Raw genomic sequence first — 17,457 nt, 5'->3', positions numbered from 1 at the left:
ACCCCCTCCCAGCACCCCACTGACCCCCCCCAGCACCACACTGCCCCCCCCCCAGCACAACGCCCCCCCCCCAGCCCCCAAAATAGCATGGGGACCCACAGGACACAACCTGCTCCCCCCCCCTCCATTACTCAGCTTTTTTTTTTTCTTTCTTTCTTTTTTTTTTTAAAAAAAGAAACAAAAAACAGCAATAGTAATTCTTATAAATATCCGCGGCCGGTGGGGGGCCCGGGGGGGGCCCGGTGGCCGGTCCTGTGCCAGGACCCCCCCAGCCGCGGCCGCCTCCGCTCCCGGGGGCTGGTTTAGCAGCAAGAACAGAACTGAGAGTCTTGAGGTATTTTTCCGGAGGTTGGATTTTTCCTTCTCGTTTCCTTGGGGGTGGGGGGGAATTGGGGTCGGTTGTATTTTTTGTTTTTTTCCCCCCTCCTTCCTCGGCTTTTCGGCATTTTTCCAGCGGGGGCTTCCTCATGCCCGCGGTGGAGGGACGTGGGGGGACACCCACGCCTGGCGGGGGGTGGCCCCGGTGGCCCCTCCGTTAATGGGCTTTGGACTGCGGGAGAGAGGTGCTGGGTCAGCGGGGGGGGGGGGGGGGGGGGGGAGGGGCAGAGACCCTGGGCCCCACCGTGTCCCCCGACCACGTTAGGGTGTCCCCACAGTGTCCCCCACCCAGGGTTAAGGTGGCCCCAGAGGGAGCATCACCCACCATGGATGAGTGTGGTCCCAAAGGATCCCTGTCCTCCCATCCCCCACCCCCCCCCCCGCCCCCAGCCCTGGGTTAGGGTGGCCCCAGAGGGTCCCCATCCCCCCTCCCCCAAGGGTTAGGGTGGCCCCAGAGGGAGCATCACCCACCATGGATGAGTGTGGTCTAAAAGGGTCCTCATACCCCCCCACCAAGGGTTAGGGTGGTCCCAGAGGGTGTCCCCCCACCAAAGGTTAGGGTGGCCCCAGAGGGTCCCCATACCCACAGCCCCCAGACTTAGGGTGACCCCAGAGGGAGCATCACCCACCATGGATGAGTGTGGTCCCAAAGGATCCCTGTCCTCCCATCCCCCCACCCCCCACCCCCAGCCCTGGGTTAGGGTGGCCCCAGAGGGTCCCCGTACCCACAGCCCCAGATTTAGAGTGACCCCAGAGGGACCATCACCCACCATGGATGAGTGTGGTCCCAGAGGGTCCTTACCCCCCCCGCCCCCCCAGGGTTAGGGTGGCCCCAGAGGGTCCTCATACCCCCCCCAGGGTTAGGGTGGCCCCACACCCCCCACGACCAGGATGTCCCAGGACCCAAGACCACCGTGTTCCCCCTGCAGTGTCCCCTACCCTGTGCCAGGGGGACCCAGAGGGTCCCCATGGTGTCCCTCACCTGAGACGCGGGTACCCCCACGGCATCGCCCACCCAGGGTCAGGCTGTCCCAGAGGGTCCCCACGGTGTCCCCTATCAGGGACACGGGTGTCCCCAGAGGGTCCCCACTGCATCCACCACATCACCCAAAGACCCAAGGCCACAGTGTGCCCCAGGGACCCCCACCCAAGGCTGGGGGGTACCCAGAGGGTCCTCATAATGTCCCTCAGCTGGGACACAGGTGTCCCTCCAGGGTCCCCATGCCACCCCCTACCTTGACCCCCAGCGTCCCCCTGCTCTGAGGGCCGGGGTGCCCTCAGGCAGCCCCAAGCCCTGTCCCCTGTGGGTGCTGGTGGCCCTGGGGGGTCCCCCCCATTTCACTGCTGGGTGCTCACTGCAGGGCACCCCAACACCCGCCGCCACCCCCCCGGCTCAGCAGGGACCCCCCCTCCCATCTCAGCCCTACCTTCAGGGCGCTCCGCTTCTCCTCGAAGCCCAGGGGGGTGCCTGGCTTCTTCCTGCGGACGGAGCCCCCCGAGTCGGGGGGTGCCGGGCTGGGGGGCGGCGGGGGAGCAGGCAGGGGGGGCGCAGGCTTGGGCTTGACGGGCCGGCAGTAGGTGGCCGCGTTCTTGCGCTTCTTGACCTCATCCTCGGAGATGCAGCGGGGGGGCAGCGGCCCCCCCGGTCCGTGCAGTGGTGAGCCTCGGGGGTCCGCGGTGGCGGCGGGGGGTCCGCGGCACTCGGGGGGGGGCAGGCGTTTCACTCGCGTTGCACCGTTGAGGACGGCGGTGGAGGAAGCAGCCGGGCAGCCCGGAGGGGGGGGTTTCGTCTTGCCGGGGAGGGGAGAAACCTGGCAGCTGGGGGTTTTGTTTTTGACCCCATCCCCTGAACAGGTCCGTTTATAGGGGGGGCCGCCAGCGGTGAGGGGGGGCTTCCATTTGCGGGTGTCCGGATCCATCCCGCCGGCCACTTCCCGGGCTCGGGAAGATTTGCTGGCCTTGGTGGAAGGCAACTTGCTGAAGGAGGGCGAGGGGATGTTGGCGGGCAGGGGGGAGGTGATGGACTGGCTGCCCCCCCCCCCGCACTCGGGCTGGCTGCAGGCGGCCGCGGCGTGGGGGGACCCCACCGTGTAGTTGAGGCTGGCGGGGACCCGGCCCTCCCGGGTGCCGGGGGGGGCTGCTGCCGCCCCCAAGGTCCGTGGGGGGGGGGAGGAAGGGGGGGCGGCAGGACCACAAGGGGGGGCGGCAGGGCTGGGGGCGGCTGGGGGGGTGTGGAGAGGGGGCTCAGCTGCTGGAGGGATCTTCCTGTGGGAAGGGAGGGGAAAGGTGAGATGGGACCCCCCCCCCCAAATCCCTGCTCCCATCCCTGGCCCTCCCACATCCCTCCGCCGGTTCAGGTGGGGAGGGGGTGAGACAGGACCCCCCCAGATCTCTGCTCCCTGCCACATCCCCCCCAGTTCAGGTGCAGATGGTGAGACAGGACCCCCCCAAATCCCTGCCCCCACCCCCGCCCTTGCCATGTGCTCCCCAAACCAGGCAGGGAGGGGGTGAGACAGGACCCCCCCAGATCTCTGCACCCTGCCGCATCCCCCCCAGTTCAGGTGGAGAAGGTGAGACAGGACCCCCCCAAAAACCCCTGCTCCCATCCCTGACCCTTCTGTGTCCTCCCCAAACCAGGCAGGGAGGGGGTGCGATGGGACCCCCCCAAGCCCCCACTCCCATCCCTGCCCCCCCCCCATCCTCATCCTCCCCAAACCAGTCAGGGAGGGAGTGCGCTGGGACCTCCCCCAAAGCCCCCACTCCCATCCCTGCCCCCCCACCATGTCCTCCCCAAGCCAGGCAGGGAGGGGGTGCAATGGGACCCCCCCCCCAAGACCCAGCTCCCACCCCTGCCCCCCCTAGTTCATGCCACGCTGGCACCCCGGGAAGGGCAACCCCCACCCTGGGGCTGGGTGGCTTTGTACTCTGGCCCCCAGCAGCACCCACTGCCCCCCCCCCCCAGCTGCTCCCTGGCCCCCGGCAGCACCCCCAGCACCCCCCGCCCCCCCGGCTGCTCCCCCCTCACCGCCACATGTGGGAGCTGAGGTGCCGCTCCAGCATGGAGCCCAGCGCCGAGCAGAACCGGTCAAGCCGCCGGTTGAAGACGTAACAGCCGGGGCTGACCAGGCGGCTCCCGAAGGTGCAGAACTGTGGGGGACCCCCCACCCAGTCAGCATGCCCCCCCCCCCACCCCCACCCCCGAGCATCCCACCCAGTGCAGGGCCCTGCGGGATGCAGCCGGGTGGGTTGACTGGGGGTGGGTCAAGGGTCCCTAACCCACCCCGGGGTCCCCTCACTCACCGCCTGGGGCCGCGGTGGGCGCGTGGGGGGGCGTGGGGGCTCCTCGCCCCCCTCCTCCTCGCTCTCCTCGCTCGACACCCGGCTGCCCCCCTTGGGCAGGGGGAAGGGGAACACCCCCGTGCCCCCCTCCCTAGAGGCGGCCGGCGCATCCTCGGAGTCGCTGTCAGAGGACAGCCGGGCCCTGCACCAGAAATTGGGGGGGGGGGGGGGAGGATGGGAGACGTTTGGGGTGCCCCATATGGGGGTGTCACCATTCCCACCCCCCTCCCCAGACGCTGGGGTCCTTACCTGGGGAGCAGGCAGTGGGAGTGGGGCAGCTTGGCTCGGCAAGGGGGGGTGCTGGGGGGGCCGGTGGGGAGCTGCGGCAGTGAGGAGGGGTCCTGCGGTGGGGGTGGCAGCGGGTCCTTTCCGGGGGGGCTCCTCTCCTTCGGGGCCTCGCCCTTGCGGGAGCTGGCCTTCAGCTCAGCCACCAGCACGTCAAAGTCCTTGGCTCGCCCCTGCACCTCGCGGCGCTGGTGCACCGAGTGGATCTGTGCCGGGTGACAGCGGCGACGGGGTCGGCAAGAAAACACCCGCCGGGACCCCCCCTCCTCCAAAAGCCTCTGGGCAGGATGACGGTGACCCCTCCGCTGTCCCCCCCCACCCCCGGGCATCCCACTACCTTGCAGGTCAGCAAGCGGGTGCAGATCTTCTTGGTGTCGGGGTTGAGCACGCCGCACTGCCTGTTCAGGTCGCACTCCTTGCCTGCGGGCAGAGGAAGGCAGCAGGATGCCGGGGGGGGGTCGCAGGCGTGGGGCTGAGCTCTGTTTTGGGTGGGGGGCAGCAAAGGCTTTGCCCCCTCCCCCCCCCCTCCATGTCTGGCCCCGGTTTTGGCAGGATGAGAGTGGCGGCGGCGGGGGAGGGGGGGCTTTGGCGGCAGTGGGGAGGCACGGCCTCACCGGGACCACCGCTGGCTGGCCGTGGGCCCCCCCTCTTCAGGGGTCACCCCAACCCACCCCGGCCAGGGCTGGAGATGGAGGCCCCCCCCTCCTCAGAGCGACAGGCTGCAGCATCCCCACTGGGGGGGGGACACACAGCAGCCCCGAGAGTCATCCTCTGTGGGGTGGGGGGGCCACCACCTCATGGCCCCCCCGTGCCCCTCCCCGGGGCGAGTCCCCCCGCTTTTGCCCCCAGCCTGGGTCCTGCTAATGGCATCGCTCCCTGTCCGCAGCATCTGCCCGGCTCCCATGTCTGGGGGGGGGGTTTTACACACGCGAAGGGGGGGGGGTGTTTGACCCTGGCTCACACTCTTGCCGCACGCCGCCGCCGCCGTTCCTCCGGGCCAGCCGGCACCGCGGGCAGGGACCCTAAACCTGCTGGGTGAACGGAGCTGGGGTCAGGGCACGGCTCCCCGGGGTGCGGGAGGGGAGGTGGGCGATGCCCCCTGGGTACCTACCCCGCTGCCGGGCCCGGCCACCGCAACACCGGCACCGGGATGCCGCACGGGGATCCAGTGCCGCACGGCACCGACCTGCCGCCCCCACCCCGTCGCCGGCAAGGAAAGGGGGACTCACGCGCCAGCTTCTTGTGGGATCTGGGGGGCGGCTTGGAGGCACCCGCGTCCTTCTCCCCCGGGGCGTGCGTGCTCTCCGGTTTGCACCCGGGGCCGTCAGCGGGCATCGCCGAATCCCCCCCGACCGCGGCCGACACCGGGGGCTCTTTCGGCACCGCGGCGGTGGCGGGTTTCCCCAGGGGTTCCTTGGAGTTGGTGGGCATGGCTTTGGGGGGCACCTTGATCCCGTGCCCGTCTGGTTTGGGGATGCTGGGAATCTTCTCCAGGTTGACCACAGGCACGAACAGGCTGGGGAGAAAATTTGGGGAGGGGGTGTCAGAGCGGCCGGGCGGCGGGGGAGGGGCAGAGCCGCCCGGGCCGGTGCCTCACCAGAGGTTGTTGTCCTTGTCCGGCCGCTCGGGCAGGGGCTGGACGCGCCCACGGGCACCGGGGTGCTTCTCCCGCAGCGCCTTGGCCCCCCCGGGGGTCCCGCCGGGGGTCCCGCCCGCCTGCCCGTTGACGGCGACGTGACACTTGGCGGCGGCGGCGCGGGTGTAGAGCTTGCTGAGCGGGCCGTGCCGGCGTTCTGCCGGGATGGCGGGGATGGAGCCGGGGAGGGGGGAAAGCCCAGCATTAGCCCATGCCGGGGGTCCCACCGCCGGGAGCCCCCCACCCTGGGCTGCACCGGCACGGCCAGCCCCAGCTGCCTTCCCGCATCCCTCCCAGTGTCAGAGGGGATGCTGGGGGGGGGGGGGAGCCATGCCCGGAGCCCCCCCCGGCTCACCGCAATGCTTCTGGAAGGCCTGGGGCTTCACCACCTGGCTGCAGTGGTTGCAAACCACCAGGTAAAACTCATCGTGCGCCGGGCAGTGGCCGAAGATGTTCATGTCTGTGGGGCGAGAGGCCGGTGAGCCGCGGCTGCCGGTGCCGCGGGAAGCGCCGCAGCCCGAGGGTCCCGGCTGGAAGCCAAGCACGGCCCCAAAACGCCGGGTTTTCACCCCAGAAAGGGGGCTTACCTTCCTTAATCAGGGTCATGGCGTCCAGTTTCTTGCCACCGCTCTTCCCGCTCTCCTCCAGCTCCAGGCCTGATCCTGCCAGGGACAAAACGCCATCAGCAGCGGCCGGCACAGGGACGGTCCCGTTGTCCCCCAGCCCTGGCCAGCATCGGGGGCAGCCACCGAGTCCCCACCGCCGGCAGCACCACGGCTCCCGGCACCATTAAACGGGCTAAAATCAAACCAGAGGGACGGATCCATCCCGGGATGGGGGGCAGCCCCCTGTGCCACCGCCCCCAAGGTCCCTGTCCTGCCACCCGCGCTGAAAGCCCACCACCGGTGGGATGCCCCGGCCTGGCTGGGATGGGACACCCCGGTCCCCACCCCGCCACAGCCCCGCAGCCTCACTGGCCGTGCCCAGCGTGTCCTGGCCCCAGCCGGTGGCACCAGGCTCTGCTGGGGGGGGACTGGTGTCCCTCGGGCCAGTGGTGATGGCGTCCCGGCCAGCTGGGCCATACTGGCTGCCCAGTTCCATCCAGCAGTGCTATACTGGGCACCCAGGGCTGTCTGGCTAGGCCATACTGGCTGCCCAGTTCCATCCAGCAGTGCTATACTGGGCACCCAGGGCTGTCTGGCTAGGCCACACTGGGTGCCCAGTTCCATCAGCAGTGCTAAAGTAGCACCATGGCTGTGCAGCTGGGCCATACTGGGTGCCCAGTTCCATCCAGCAGTGCTATACTGGGCATCCAGGGCTGTCTGGCTAGGCCATACTGGGTGCCCAGTTCCATCAGCAGTGCTAAAGTAGCACCATGGCTGTGCAGCTGGGCCATACTGGGTGCCCAGTCCATTCCCAGTTCTATCAGGCCATGCCATAGCAAGTGCCCAATCCCATCCAGCAGTGCCACACTGGGCACCCAGTCCTGCCAGCTGTGCTATAGTGGGTGCCTAGTCCTTCCTGGCCGTGCTATAGTGGGTGCCTAGTCCTTCCTGGCCGTGCTATAGTGGGTGCCTAGTGCCATCCAGCAGTGCCATACTGGGTGCCCAGTCCTGACCAGCAGTGCCATACTGGGCACCCAGCCCTGACCAGCACTGCCATACTGGGCGCCCAGCTGTGTACAGCCCCATCCAGCTGTGCCGGCAGCCTGTGCCGTGCCCGCTGGCTGCCTGGTCCTGTCCAGCCAGGACATGGGGCACTGGTGGGGCAGTGCCCACCCTGAGTAGCTGGTGCTGGTGGCCACTGTGCAGAGCCCACTGGGACACTGCTGAACTCCCAGTACAGAGCACCTGGTTCCCAGTGCCCTGGCTGGGGTACCCAGTGCCACCTGCCTGGTCTGAGGTAATGATGGCAACCGGTTCCCAGTCTTGGCTACCCAGTTCCTGGTGTGGGCTACCCACTGCCCACTGCACCCAGGGATATCTGGCACCTGGGGTGGGGCAGCTGGTAATTGGCTCCCAGTAATGGGCGCAGGGTTCCCAGTGACCAACTGGGCTGCCCAGCTCTCGGTGCCCAGTGCAAGATGCTCAGTGCCGGGTTGAGCTGCCCAGTGCTGGGTCCCTGGTGCCTGGTTCCCAGTGCTGGATGCTGGGTTTGGCTGCCCAGTCCCCAGTGCCCGGTTCCGAGTGCCAGGTCTGGCTGCCCAGTGCAGGGCTCCCAGTGCCCAGTGCAAGGTGCCCAGTGCCAAGTCAGGCTGCCCAGTGCAGGGTTCCCAGTGCCTGGTTCCCGGTACCTGGTTCCAGTTTTGCCTGCCCAACACGGGGCTTCCAGTGCCCGGCTCCTGGTTGCCCAGTTCCCAGTGCCAGCTCTGGCTGCCCAGTGCAGGGCTCCCAGTGCCCGGTTCCCATTGCAGGCTGCCAGTTCTGGCTGCCCAGTTCCCAGTGCCAGCCCTGCCTGCCCAGTGCAGGGCTTCCAGTGCCCGGCTCCTGGTTGCCCGGTTCCTGGTGCCAGCTCTGGCTGCCCAGTGCAGGGCTCCCGGTTCCTGGTGCTGGGTGCCCGGTTCCCGGTACCAGCTGTACCTGCCCAGTGCAGGGCTCCCAGTACCCGGTGCTGGTTGCCCAGTTCCCGGTGCCAGCTCTGCCTGCACAGCACAGGGCTTCCAGTGCATGGCTCCTGGTTGCCCAGTTCCCAGTGCCAGCTCTGGCTGCCCAACACTGGGCTCCCAGTGCCCGGTGCCGGCTGCCCAGTTCCCAGTGCCAGCCCTGCCTGCCCAGTGCAGGGCTTCCAGTGCCCGGCTCCTGGTTGCCCGATTCCCGGTGCCAGCTGTGCTTGCCCAGCGCAGGGCTCCCGGTTCCCGGTGCTGGGTGCCCGGTTCCCAGTGCCAGCTCTCCCGGTCCAGCGCAGGGTTCCCGGTGCCCGGCTCCCATTGCAGGCTGCCAGCTCCGGCTGCCCGGTTCCCGGTGCCGGGTACCCGGTGCAAGATGCCCCGCTGCCGGTGCCCGGTTCCCAGCGCGGGTCGCCCGCCGCCGGTGCCCGCTGCCCGCCTGCCGCGCGGCGGCGCTAGGACCGGGGGGCGGCGGGCGCGGCCCCGCTGGCGGCAGCCCCCCCGCCCGCCGCCGCCGCCCCTCACCCGGCTCGGCCGGCGGCCCGGCCCGCTCCACCCAGGCGCTCCAGCTCTGCCCCGCGAACTCGTCCAGGCTGGGCAGCCGCCGCTCCGCCGCCATCGCCGCCGCCGCGCGCCCACGCGCCGCCATCGCCGCCGCCGCCGCCGCCGCCGCGGGAGCGCGCCCCCCCCCGCCGCCGCCGCCCCCGCCCCGCGCGCCCCCGCGCATGCGCCGCGCGCCCCCGCCCGCCCCGCGGCACCACGGGCGGTGTAGTCCCGCCAGCCTGCCCGCCCTGCCCGGGGCTGCCCCGCCACCGGGACTCCCCCTCGAGGGACAACCCCCCCGCCCCGGCACCCCCACCCCCCCACCCCCCTCCCCGGCACCGGCACGGGACCCCCGCCACCGGGACGCCCCCGCTCCGGGCTCCCCCCCGGCACCGGCAGGAGAGCCCCAACACGGCACCCCCGCCATGGGACACCCGCTCAAGAGTCACTCCCCCGCCCCGGGACCCCCCCCGGCACCGGCAGGGGCCCCCGCCACGGGACCCCCCCTCAAGGGATATTACCCCCGCCCCGGGACCCCCGCCTCCGCCCCGGGACCCCCGCCCTGGGACACCCCCTCAAGGGACACCCCACATCCCCGGGACCCCTCACCCCGGGACCCCCGCCCCGGGATCCCCCCGGCAACGGGACCCCCCTTCAAGGGACATCCCCCCGTCCCGGGACCTCCCCTCCGGCACCGGCACGGATCCCCCGCCACAGGACCCCCGCCACGGGACACGCCCTCAAGGGACATCCCCCCGTCCCGGGACCTCCCCCTGCCCCGGGATCCCCCCGGCACCGGGACCCCCCATCAAGGGACATGCCCCCGTCCCGGGACCTCCCCTCCGGCACCGGCACGGGACCCCCGCCACGGGACATGCCCTCAAGGGACATCCTCCCGCCCCAGGAGCTCCCCCCGCCCCGGGACCACCCCTCAAGGGACACCCTCCCACCCCGGGACCACCCCTCAAGGGACATCCCCCCCGCCCTGGGACCCCCCTGCCCCGGGACACCCCTGCAAGGGACACTCCCCTCGCCCCGGGACCCCCCCCCCCCGCACTGCACTGGCTCGGGACCGCGCCCTGGGACCCCCGCCACGGGACACCCCCACCCCGGGACCCCCACCACCACGGCCGATCTGCGGCGCTCAGACCGGGGGTCCATACACCGGCGTAGGGGCTGGGACGGGGGGTCCATAGATCCCTATGCGGGGCTGGGGACCAGGGGCCCGTGTACCGGCACACGGGCTGGGAACCGGGGGTCTCTATACCCCTATAGTGGACTGGACAGCCAGGGGTGACATATACCCCCTAAACAGGGCTGGGGGCACGAGGTTACCCCTGTTTGGTGCTGGACAACCAGGGGTTATATACACCCCCTATAAGAGCTGGGGACCTGGGGCTCACCCCTATATAAAACTGGACCCCCAGGAGTAACGTATACCCCCTATATGGGGCTCAACAGCCAGGGGTGACGTATACCCTGTATACAGAGCAGGGGATTCGGGGGTCATATATACCCCCTATACAGGACTGGGGACCCCAGGTTGTCCCCCTATGGGACTGGACAGCCAAGGGCAGTATGGACTGCCTATATAGGCACCTATATAGGGGCTGGGGACCCCGGAGTTATTCCTATATGGGGGCTGGACTCCCAGGGTTACATATACCCCAACACAGGGGGGACAGCCAGGGCTATATATGCTCCCCATACCCAGCAGGGGACCCAGGGCTTATACATACCCCATACAGAACTGGACATCCAAGTGCTCTATACCCTTCTATAGAGTTGGACAGCAGGGGTTACCCCTATAGAGAGCAGGATGCCCAGGGGTTATATATAGCCCCTATACATCAGCAGGTATTCAGTGTTTAATTACTCCCTGTACAGAGCTGGATACCCAGGGTTATATACAGCTCCTATATAGAGCTGGGCACCCAGGCGTGTTATATTCCCCTATACGGTGTTAATATACACTGTTAAATACAGACATTTAGGTGTTAATATACATCCACTACAGAGAGCTGGCCATCCAGGGCTTCTACACCCGCTTTGGACATAGGGTGTTATCTATAGGAGGGCAGGACACCAGGAGTTACCCTGTGCAGAGCAGAACACCTGGGGGGGCGCGGGGGGGGGGAGGGGGGGGCACGGCTATATATAGCCCCTGTACAGAGCTGGGCCCCTGGGACTTATACGTATATATCCATATAGAGCGCTGGACACCCAGGTATCACATATACCCTTATATACGGAGCAGGACATCCAGGGGTCGTACTCCCAAGAGAGAGCCAGACACTGGGGGGTATATGCACCCCTATATAGAGCTGGTACCCAGGACTTTTATACGCCCCCCTACAGACGCGGACACCCCCGAGTTACACGTAGAGCCCCCCTATACAGAGCGGGACACCCAGGGTTACGCAGACCCCTATACACTGCCAGGCAGCAGCAGTTAATGCCCCCTACCCAGGGTCACGCAGACCCCCTATAGCATCCATACCCCCCGACACCCCGTCCCCGGGCTGGCGGCCGGCGCGAGGTCCCGAGGGACAGGCGGGACCCCCGGGGGACAGGCGGGACCCCCGAAGTGGCTACTGCTTGTCGATGGCACCCTGCTCAGCCGCGCTGTCACGGGGTGCCGCCGGCGCGTGCCACGACGTCTCCTTCAGCACGAACCAGCAGTTCCCGGCCCACAGCAGGAAGTTGATGAAACCGAAGAGCTGGGGGGGAGAGGGGAGAGAGACCCCCGGTGGGGGGGCACCCATGGGTGAGCCCCAGTCCCGGGCACCCCATGCTCCTTGTGCGTCCCATGTGCCCCATGCAACCCATGCACCCATCACGCCCGATGTGCCCCGTGCACCCCTTGCACTCTACGCACCCCATACACCCATGGCAGGGGGTGCATCACCACTGCCCACCCTGGCGTGGGGGTCCCCGATGGCTGGGGGGGTCTCATGGGGGCGCAGGTTGGGTGCCACATCCCATGGCACCAACACGGAATCCGCACCGTGGCCACGGAGCCCTCTCCTGGCTGAGCTCAGGAATCCAGCACGTGTGTGCACACGCAAGGGCTTGCGGCATGAGTGTACACGTGTGTGAGTGTGCATGTGTGTACGTGCCTGTGTGCATGGCGTGTGCATCCTTTTCACATGAACACATGCGTGTGTGAGTGTGCATCCCTGTGCGAGTGTGCATCCGTGTGTGAGTGTGCATCCGTGTGTGTGTGCATCCCTGTGTGAGTGTGCATCTGTGTGAGTGTGCATCCCTGTGCGAGTGTGCATCTGTGTGAGTGTGCATCCCTGTGCGAGTGTGCATCCATGTGTGAGTGTGCATCCGTGTGCGAGTGTGCATCCGTGAGTGTGCATCTGTGTGTGAGTGTGCATCTGTGTGTGAGTGTGCATCCGTGTGTGTGTGCATCCCTGTGCGAGTGTGCATCTGTGTGAGTGTGCATCCCTGTGCGAGTGTGCATCCATGTGTGAGTGTGCATCCGTGTGTGTGTGCATCCCTGTGCGAGTGTGCATTTGTGTGTGAGTGTGCATCCGTGTGTGAGTGTGCATCCGTGTGCGAGTGTGCATCCCTGTGTGAGTGTGCATCCGTGTGCGAGTGTGCATCCCTGTGAGTGTGCATCCCTGTGCGAGTGTGCATCCCTGTGCGAGTGTGCACCCGTGAGTATGCATCCCTGTGCAAGCGTGCATCTGTGTGAGTGTGCATCCCTGTGCGAGTGTGCATCCGTGTGTGAGTGTGCATCCGTGTGTGAGTGTGCATCCCTGTGTGTGCATTCCTGTGCGAGTGTGCATTCCTGTGCATAGGCTTGGCAAGCCTGTGCAGGCATCAGCACACACGTGTGTGCATGTGTGCACACACGTGTGCCCCCACCAGGGTTGGGGGCTGCCTGGCTCTGCTTGAAGCACCATAAATCCCTCCCCCAAGCAAATCAATATACGTGCCCAGGTGTGCACGGCTGTATAGGTGCCCGCGTGTGCCTGCGTGTGCCCCCGTGCAGGGCGCCCGGCTCTCACCACGGAGATGTTGGCCAGCCCCATGGCCGGCGTGGCGCCGGCGTTGCAGACCACCTCCTGGCCCTGGCAGACCCCCATGGCGGCGATGAGGCTGGCGGGCCGCGTGGCCGCCTTCACGTCGGTCAGCCCCTTGCCCCACGCCGCCGCTGCCACCAGCCAGAAGAAGGCGAAGCAGACGGTGACGCAGAAATCCTGCCGGGATGGATGGGGACATGGGGACGGTGGGCTCAGCCCCGGGACGGAGCAGTGCAGGATTTGCCCCCCCCCGCCCAGGGATGCAGCTGCCTTACCGCAAAGGGGAGCTTCTTATTTTCGCTGTAGAGGGAATGAAAGCGCAGGTAAAGCACCAGAGCGGCCATGGCGTAGAGGAAGCAGAAGACCCCCAGGGTCACGAAAAATTCAGCAGGAGCAGAGAAATCGCCGATGAGGTGCAGGGTGCGGGTTTCTGACTCCTCCTCGCAGTCCGGCATCTCAAAGGGGATCTGGTATAACCTGGGATGGCGGGATTGGGGGAGTGGAGGGGACATGGGGGTTGGCGGGTGGCCAGGAGCAGAGGGGACAAGGGGGGTGGCGAGTGGCTGAGAGTGGAGGGGACAAGGGGGATGGCGGGTGGCCGAGAGTGGAGGGGACAAGGGGGATGGCGGGTGGCAAGGAGCAGAGGGGACAAGGGGGATGGCGAGTGGCCGAGAATGGAGGGGACAAGGGGGATGGTGGGTGGCTGAGAGTGGAGGGGACAAGGGGGATGGTGGGTGGCCGGGAGCAGAGGGGACAAGGGGGATGGTGGGTGGCCGGGAGCAGAGGGGACAATGGGGACAAGAGGGGGTGGCTCTGCCAGCCTGAAATAACCACGCTGGGGTGGTGCCCCAGGGATGGAGGGCATGGACCCACTGCCGGGTCAGAACTGGACCCTTCGCCATGGTCCCGTGCCCTAGCATGGGGCTGGTGGCCAGAGGAAGGGGCTAAAACTGTGGTTCGCAGGTGGCCCAGCTCCATCGTCACCATCCCTGATTAACGAGGATCCCTTATTAACAGGGACCCCCCCAGGTGGCATCAGCACTGGAGCTGGGGTTGGCACCCCCCTCTGGGGCTGGCACCCCCTTGCCCACAGGCACCATGGCCACGGTCCCATGGGGGTCCCGAGAGGGTTTAACCCCAACCCAGCACCCCACATCCCCCCCCCCACACTTGCTGTAGAGCCACGCCAGGTGCCGGGATGAGTTCTGGGGGGGGGGTCCAGGTTCGGTGCCCCCTCACCTGAAGGGGTACCCGAACTGGACGAAAATGGCGCTTATCTCTTTGGTTTCGCTGCTGCATCTCACCGTCACCCCGGTCTCGCCGCTGAAGGAGCCGCAGGCCCCGAAAGCAAAGATGGCAAAGAGCTACGGGAGAGGAGCAGCGGGTCAGGGGGGAGGGGGCTCAAGACCCTGGGTACCCCCCCACCCTAGGGTGGGATGCACCCAACCGGGGGTTTGCACCCCGCGGCGCTGAGTCACGGAGGCCGTGGCGGTGCAGGGCGAGCTGCCACCCCACAGCTGTCACCCTCGTGCGCCAGCACCGGGGCGGCCACCGGCACTGGGATTTGCGGCCGGGGGCGAAATAAGGGAGAGGCGGGGGGTGATGCTGGGGGGGGGGGGGGGCAGCAAGGCCAACCCCCACCTGAATTCTAGGCAGGGTGCTGAGTGCCGGAGCAGGTTCCCAGCAAACCAGGAGCATCAGCACAGTGGGGCCCCCGAGGTCTCCCTGTCCCCATCAGTCCCTCTATCCCCATCGGTCCCTCTATCCTCATCGGTCCCCCTGTCCCCATCGGTCCCTCTGTCCCCATCAGACCCCTGTTCCCATCAGTCCCACTGTCCTCATTGGTCCCTGTATCCCCATCAGTCCCCCTGTCCCCATCAGTCCCTGTATCCCCATCAGTCCCTCTATCCCCATCGGTCCCCCTGTCCCCATCGGTCCCTCTGTCCCCATCAGACCCCTGTTCCCATCAGTCCCCCTGTCCCCATCAGTCCCTCTATCCCCATCAGTCCCCCTGTCCCCATCAGTCCCTCTATCCCCATCGGTCCCCCTGTCCCCATCGGTCCCTCTGTCCCCATCAGACCCCTGTTCCCATCAGTCCCCCTGTCCCCATCAGTCCCTCTATCCCCATCAGTCCCCCTGTCCCCATCAGTCCCTCTATCCCCATCGGTCCCCCCGTCCCCATCGGTCCCTCTGTCCCCATCGGTCCCCCTGTCCCCATCGGTCCCCCTGTCCCCATCAGTCCCCCTGCCCGGGGAGCTGCTGCTGCTGTTTCTCATCCCTCGCACCGAGCGGCTCTCATCTCCAGTGGAGGGTGCCGGGAAAACGCTGATCCCAAACAGTTTTCTGGCAGCTCATCCCGGCTTCGCTCACGGCTTCCCGGGGCCAGCTGGGTGAAGCCAAGAAGCCGAGCCGCCAGGCCTGATGCCGTGGGGATGGGCAGGCCCACGGGTAGCACCAAGGGTGGAAGCAGGAGCATTGGCGGCTGCCCCAGCGATTTTCCTCCCTTACAGTGTCCCTGCCAGGGCCTGATCCTGCTCGGTGGCCTCACTGGCAGGGGGTGCCCAGTGCCTCCCCGGGTGGGATTACCAAAGCAGAGAGCTGTGGGACTGGGGGAAAAGCCCCCTCAACCCAGCTCCTCCAGGCGGGAGATGCTCAAATGGGTCCAGCTTCATGCCCCTGGGCTGAGCGCCCCCCCCCGTGCCTCCGTTTCTCCAGTGCTGGCACCTGGGTGCGGGGCTGGCTGGGACCCCCCCGGCCACCGTGCTGCAGAAATGCCGCCCTGAAATACAATCCTGGAGCCATTCATGGCACGGCCAGGATGGCGGCGGGGCCGCAGGCGCTTGGCTCCCCCCAGCCCTGGGTCCCCCCTCCTGGGGCCCACCGACCCCCCATCCCCCTCCCCATCCACTTGACCCATCCCCCCTGAGCCTGTGGGAATGATGGGGACCCAGCACCCCAATGTCATCGTCTCCTCTGGCATGGCCAGGCAAAGCCACCTGCTCAAGGTCACTGGGGGGGCCGTGTGGCCCGAACCCAGGCGTCCAGGCAGTCCCGCACCCCACGTCCCCCGGAGCCCCCCCAAGATGGGGTCCCCATGCCCAGGGCTGACAGTGGGGGGGGGAAGGGGGGGATCTGTGGAGGGGCAGGGGGGGCTCCAGGGTCTCCTGGGGATTTAGGAAAGCAATGGGGCACCCTAAATCTGGGGGTGGGGTAAAGTGCTGGACAGGGGTCCCACGGGACCGGCCCCCAAGGGTGCTGGGGAAGAAGCTGTGCCCCGGGGGGGTCCCGGTGCCGGGATCGGGCCCGGGATGGGGGGGGGCACCGCGCGGGGACTCACCCATTCCAGCACCTTGATGAAGCCCAGGGGCTCCTGGAGGCGGCCCCAGCGCACCCCGGCCAGGACACGGTCCTGCGGGGAGAGAGCAGCGGGAGCCGGGGCACGGGGATGGCATCGGGGGCTGCTCCGGGGAACCGGGGGGCTGCTCCGGGGAACCGGGGGGCTGCTCCGGGGAACCGGGGGGCATGCACCGGCGGCTGCCACGGGGGGCATGCACCGGGGAACCGGGGAGGATGCACCGGCCACGGCGGCAGAGCAGTGGAGCGCTGCACCGGGACACCGGGGGCTGCACCGGGCGGCCGCAGCGGGGGGCTGCACCGGGACACTGAGGGCTGCACCGGCGGTAGGACCGGGACACTGAGGGGTGCACCGGGGGCTGCACCGGGACACTGAGGGGTGCACCGGGGGTCGTATGGGGGGACCGGGGGCTGCCCCGAGGGTTGCCCCGGGAGTTGCCCCGGGGAACTGTGCCGGGCCACCGCGGTGCCGCACCGGGAGGCTGCCCCGGGCACCGGAGAGGGGGGTCGCACCGGAACCCTACCTGGAGCCGGGGCGCTTTGTCGCCGGCCGCGGGGGCGCCGGGCTCCGACATGGCCGGGCCGGGGGCGGTCGGTGGTGCCTCTGCCGCCCGCTGGGACCGCTCCGCTGTCGGAGCCGCCACCGGGAACCCCAGCGCCCCCGGGGCGGGCAGCACCGCCCCGCCCCCGACAGGGCCCCCGGCCCGCCCCCGGCCACCCCCGGGACAGCCCCCCGCCCCGGTCCGCCCCCGGACCCTCCGCCCAGCGTGGAGCCGGCCCGCAGCGGGAGGGGCAGCCCTCCCCGGTGGTGTGTGTCCGTCCGTCCGTCCATCGGGCTGTCCGACCCCCACTCAGTTCTCCCGGTGTCCCCTCAGCCCTGTAACGGGACGGGAGCCCGTAACTGGGCCGGTAACGGGACTGTCGGCACCGCACCGGGAGTTGGGTGCCCGGGTGCCGCCACGGCGCCGGAGGGCCCTGGGGCATGGCGATGCCTCTGGCCGGGCACCCCCTCCCCGGGCACCCCGGGCCGGTACCCCCGCCCGCTGCCCGCGGCGCGCCCGCCCGCGCCGTGGCCACGCCCTCTTTCCCTGACCCCCGCTGAGATATGACCACGCCCTCTTTCCCTGGCCACGCCCCTCCCAGAGCTCCCTCCAATCCCCGCCGGCATGCACTCCGCCCCTATCCTCTTCGCCGAGCCCGCCCTCCCCGTTTTCTTATTGGCTCGCTGGCGAGCGATGCGGCCCAATGGCCAGGCGGCGCGGGGGGAAGTGGGGCGCGGGGGC

At 68.5% G+C, this 17,457-nt stretch overlaps 2 protein-coding genes across 3 annotated transcripts; both read right to left on the bottom strand.

Moving 5' to 3' along the window:
• Positions 1–337: 337 nt before the first annotated feature.
• On the bottom strand, positions 338–9,064 carry ATXN7L2 (ataxin 7 like 2). The gene is made up of 11 exons (XM_080367220.1): positions 8,769–9,064; positions 6,226–6,300; positions 5,994–6,098; positions 5,600–5,795; positions 5,232–5,518; positions 4,340–4,422; positions 3,967–4,208; positions 3,679–3,859; positions 3,404–3,525; positions 1,806–2,643; positions 338–550 (listed from the first exon to the last, which is right to left on the bottom strand). Exons 1-11 carry the CDS (start codon positions 8,968–8,970, stop codon positions 536–538), a joined length of 2,346 nt encoding a protein of 781 aa, XP_080223346.1. The 5' UTR covers positions 8,971–9,064; the 3' UTR covers positions 338–535.
• Positions 9,065–10,636: 1,572 nt separating this feature from the next.
• Positions 10,637–17,256, bottom strand: SYPL2 (synaptophysin like 2). 2 transcript variants are annotated; one of them, XM_080367675.1, is made up of 6 exons: positions 16,699–17,253; positions 16,158–16,229; positions 14,060–14,184; positions 13,096–13,297; positions 12,806–12,997; positions 10,637–11,506 (listed from the first exon to the last, which is right to left on the bottom strand). In XM_080367675.1, exons 1-6 carry the CDS (start codon positions 16,747–16,749, stop codon positions 11,378–11,380), a joined length of 771 nt encoding a protein of 256 aa, XP_080223801.1. In that variant the 5' UTR covers positions 16,750–17,253; the 3' UTR covers positions 10,637–11,377. The 2 variants fall into 2 exon arrangements, with proteins under 2 accessions (XP_080223801.1, XP_080223802.1); XM_080367676.1 differs by lacking the exon at positions 16,158–16,229 and having other exon boundaries at positions 16,699–17,256.
• Between the last annotated feature and the right edge of the window lie 201 nt (positions 17,257–17,457).

The sequence above is a fragment of the Falco punctatus genome (genome assembly GCF_963210335.1).
Source record: "Falco punctatus genome assembly, chromosome: 17".
NCBI lineage: Eukaryota > Metazoa > Chordata > Aves > Falconiformes > Falconidae > Falco > Falco punctatus.
Note: the sequence above shows the minus strand (reverse complement) of the source record. Positions and strands in the feature narration are given on the sequence as shown.

Excerpts from the sequence above, each read along its gene's own strand:
- ATXN7L2 (XM_080367220.1), bottom strand. The coding sequence starts at position 8,970 with ATGCGCGGGGGCGCGCGGGGCGGGGGCGGCGGCGGCGGGGGGGGGCGC. Across the intron at positions 6,301-8,768 it reads CGGGCCGCCGGCCGAGCCGG|GATCAGGCCTGGAGCTGGAG; the intron begins GTGAGGGGCGGC and ends TGTCCCTGGCAG. Across the intron at positions 6,099-6,225 it reads CATGACCCTGATTAAGGAAG|ACATGAACATCTTCGGCCAC; the intron begins GTAAGCCCCCTT and ends CTCGCCCCACAG.
- SYPL2 (XM_080367675.1), bottom strand. The coding sequence starts at position 16,749 with ATGTCGGAGCCCGGCGCCCCCGCGGCCGGCGACAAAGCGCCCCGGCTC. Across the intron at positions 14,185-16,157 it reads TCATCAAGGTGCTGGAATGG|CTCTTTGCCATCTTTGCTTT; the intron begins GTGAGTCCCCGC and ends CCTCTCCCGTAG. Across the intron at positions 11,507-12,805 it reads GGCTGGCCAACATCTCCGTG|CTCTTCGGTTTCATCAACTT; the intron begins GTGAGAGCCGGG and ends TCTCCCCCCCAG.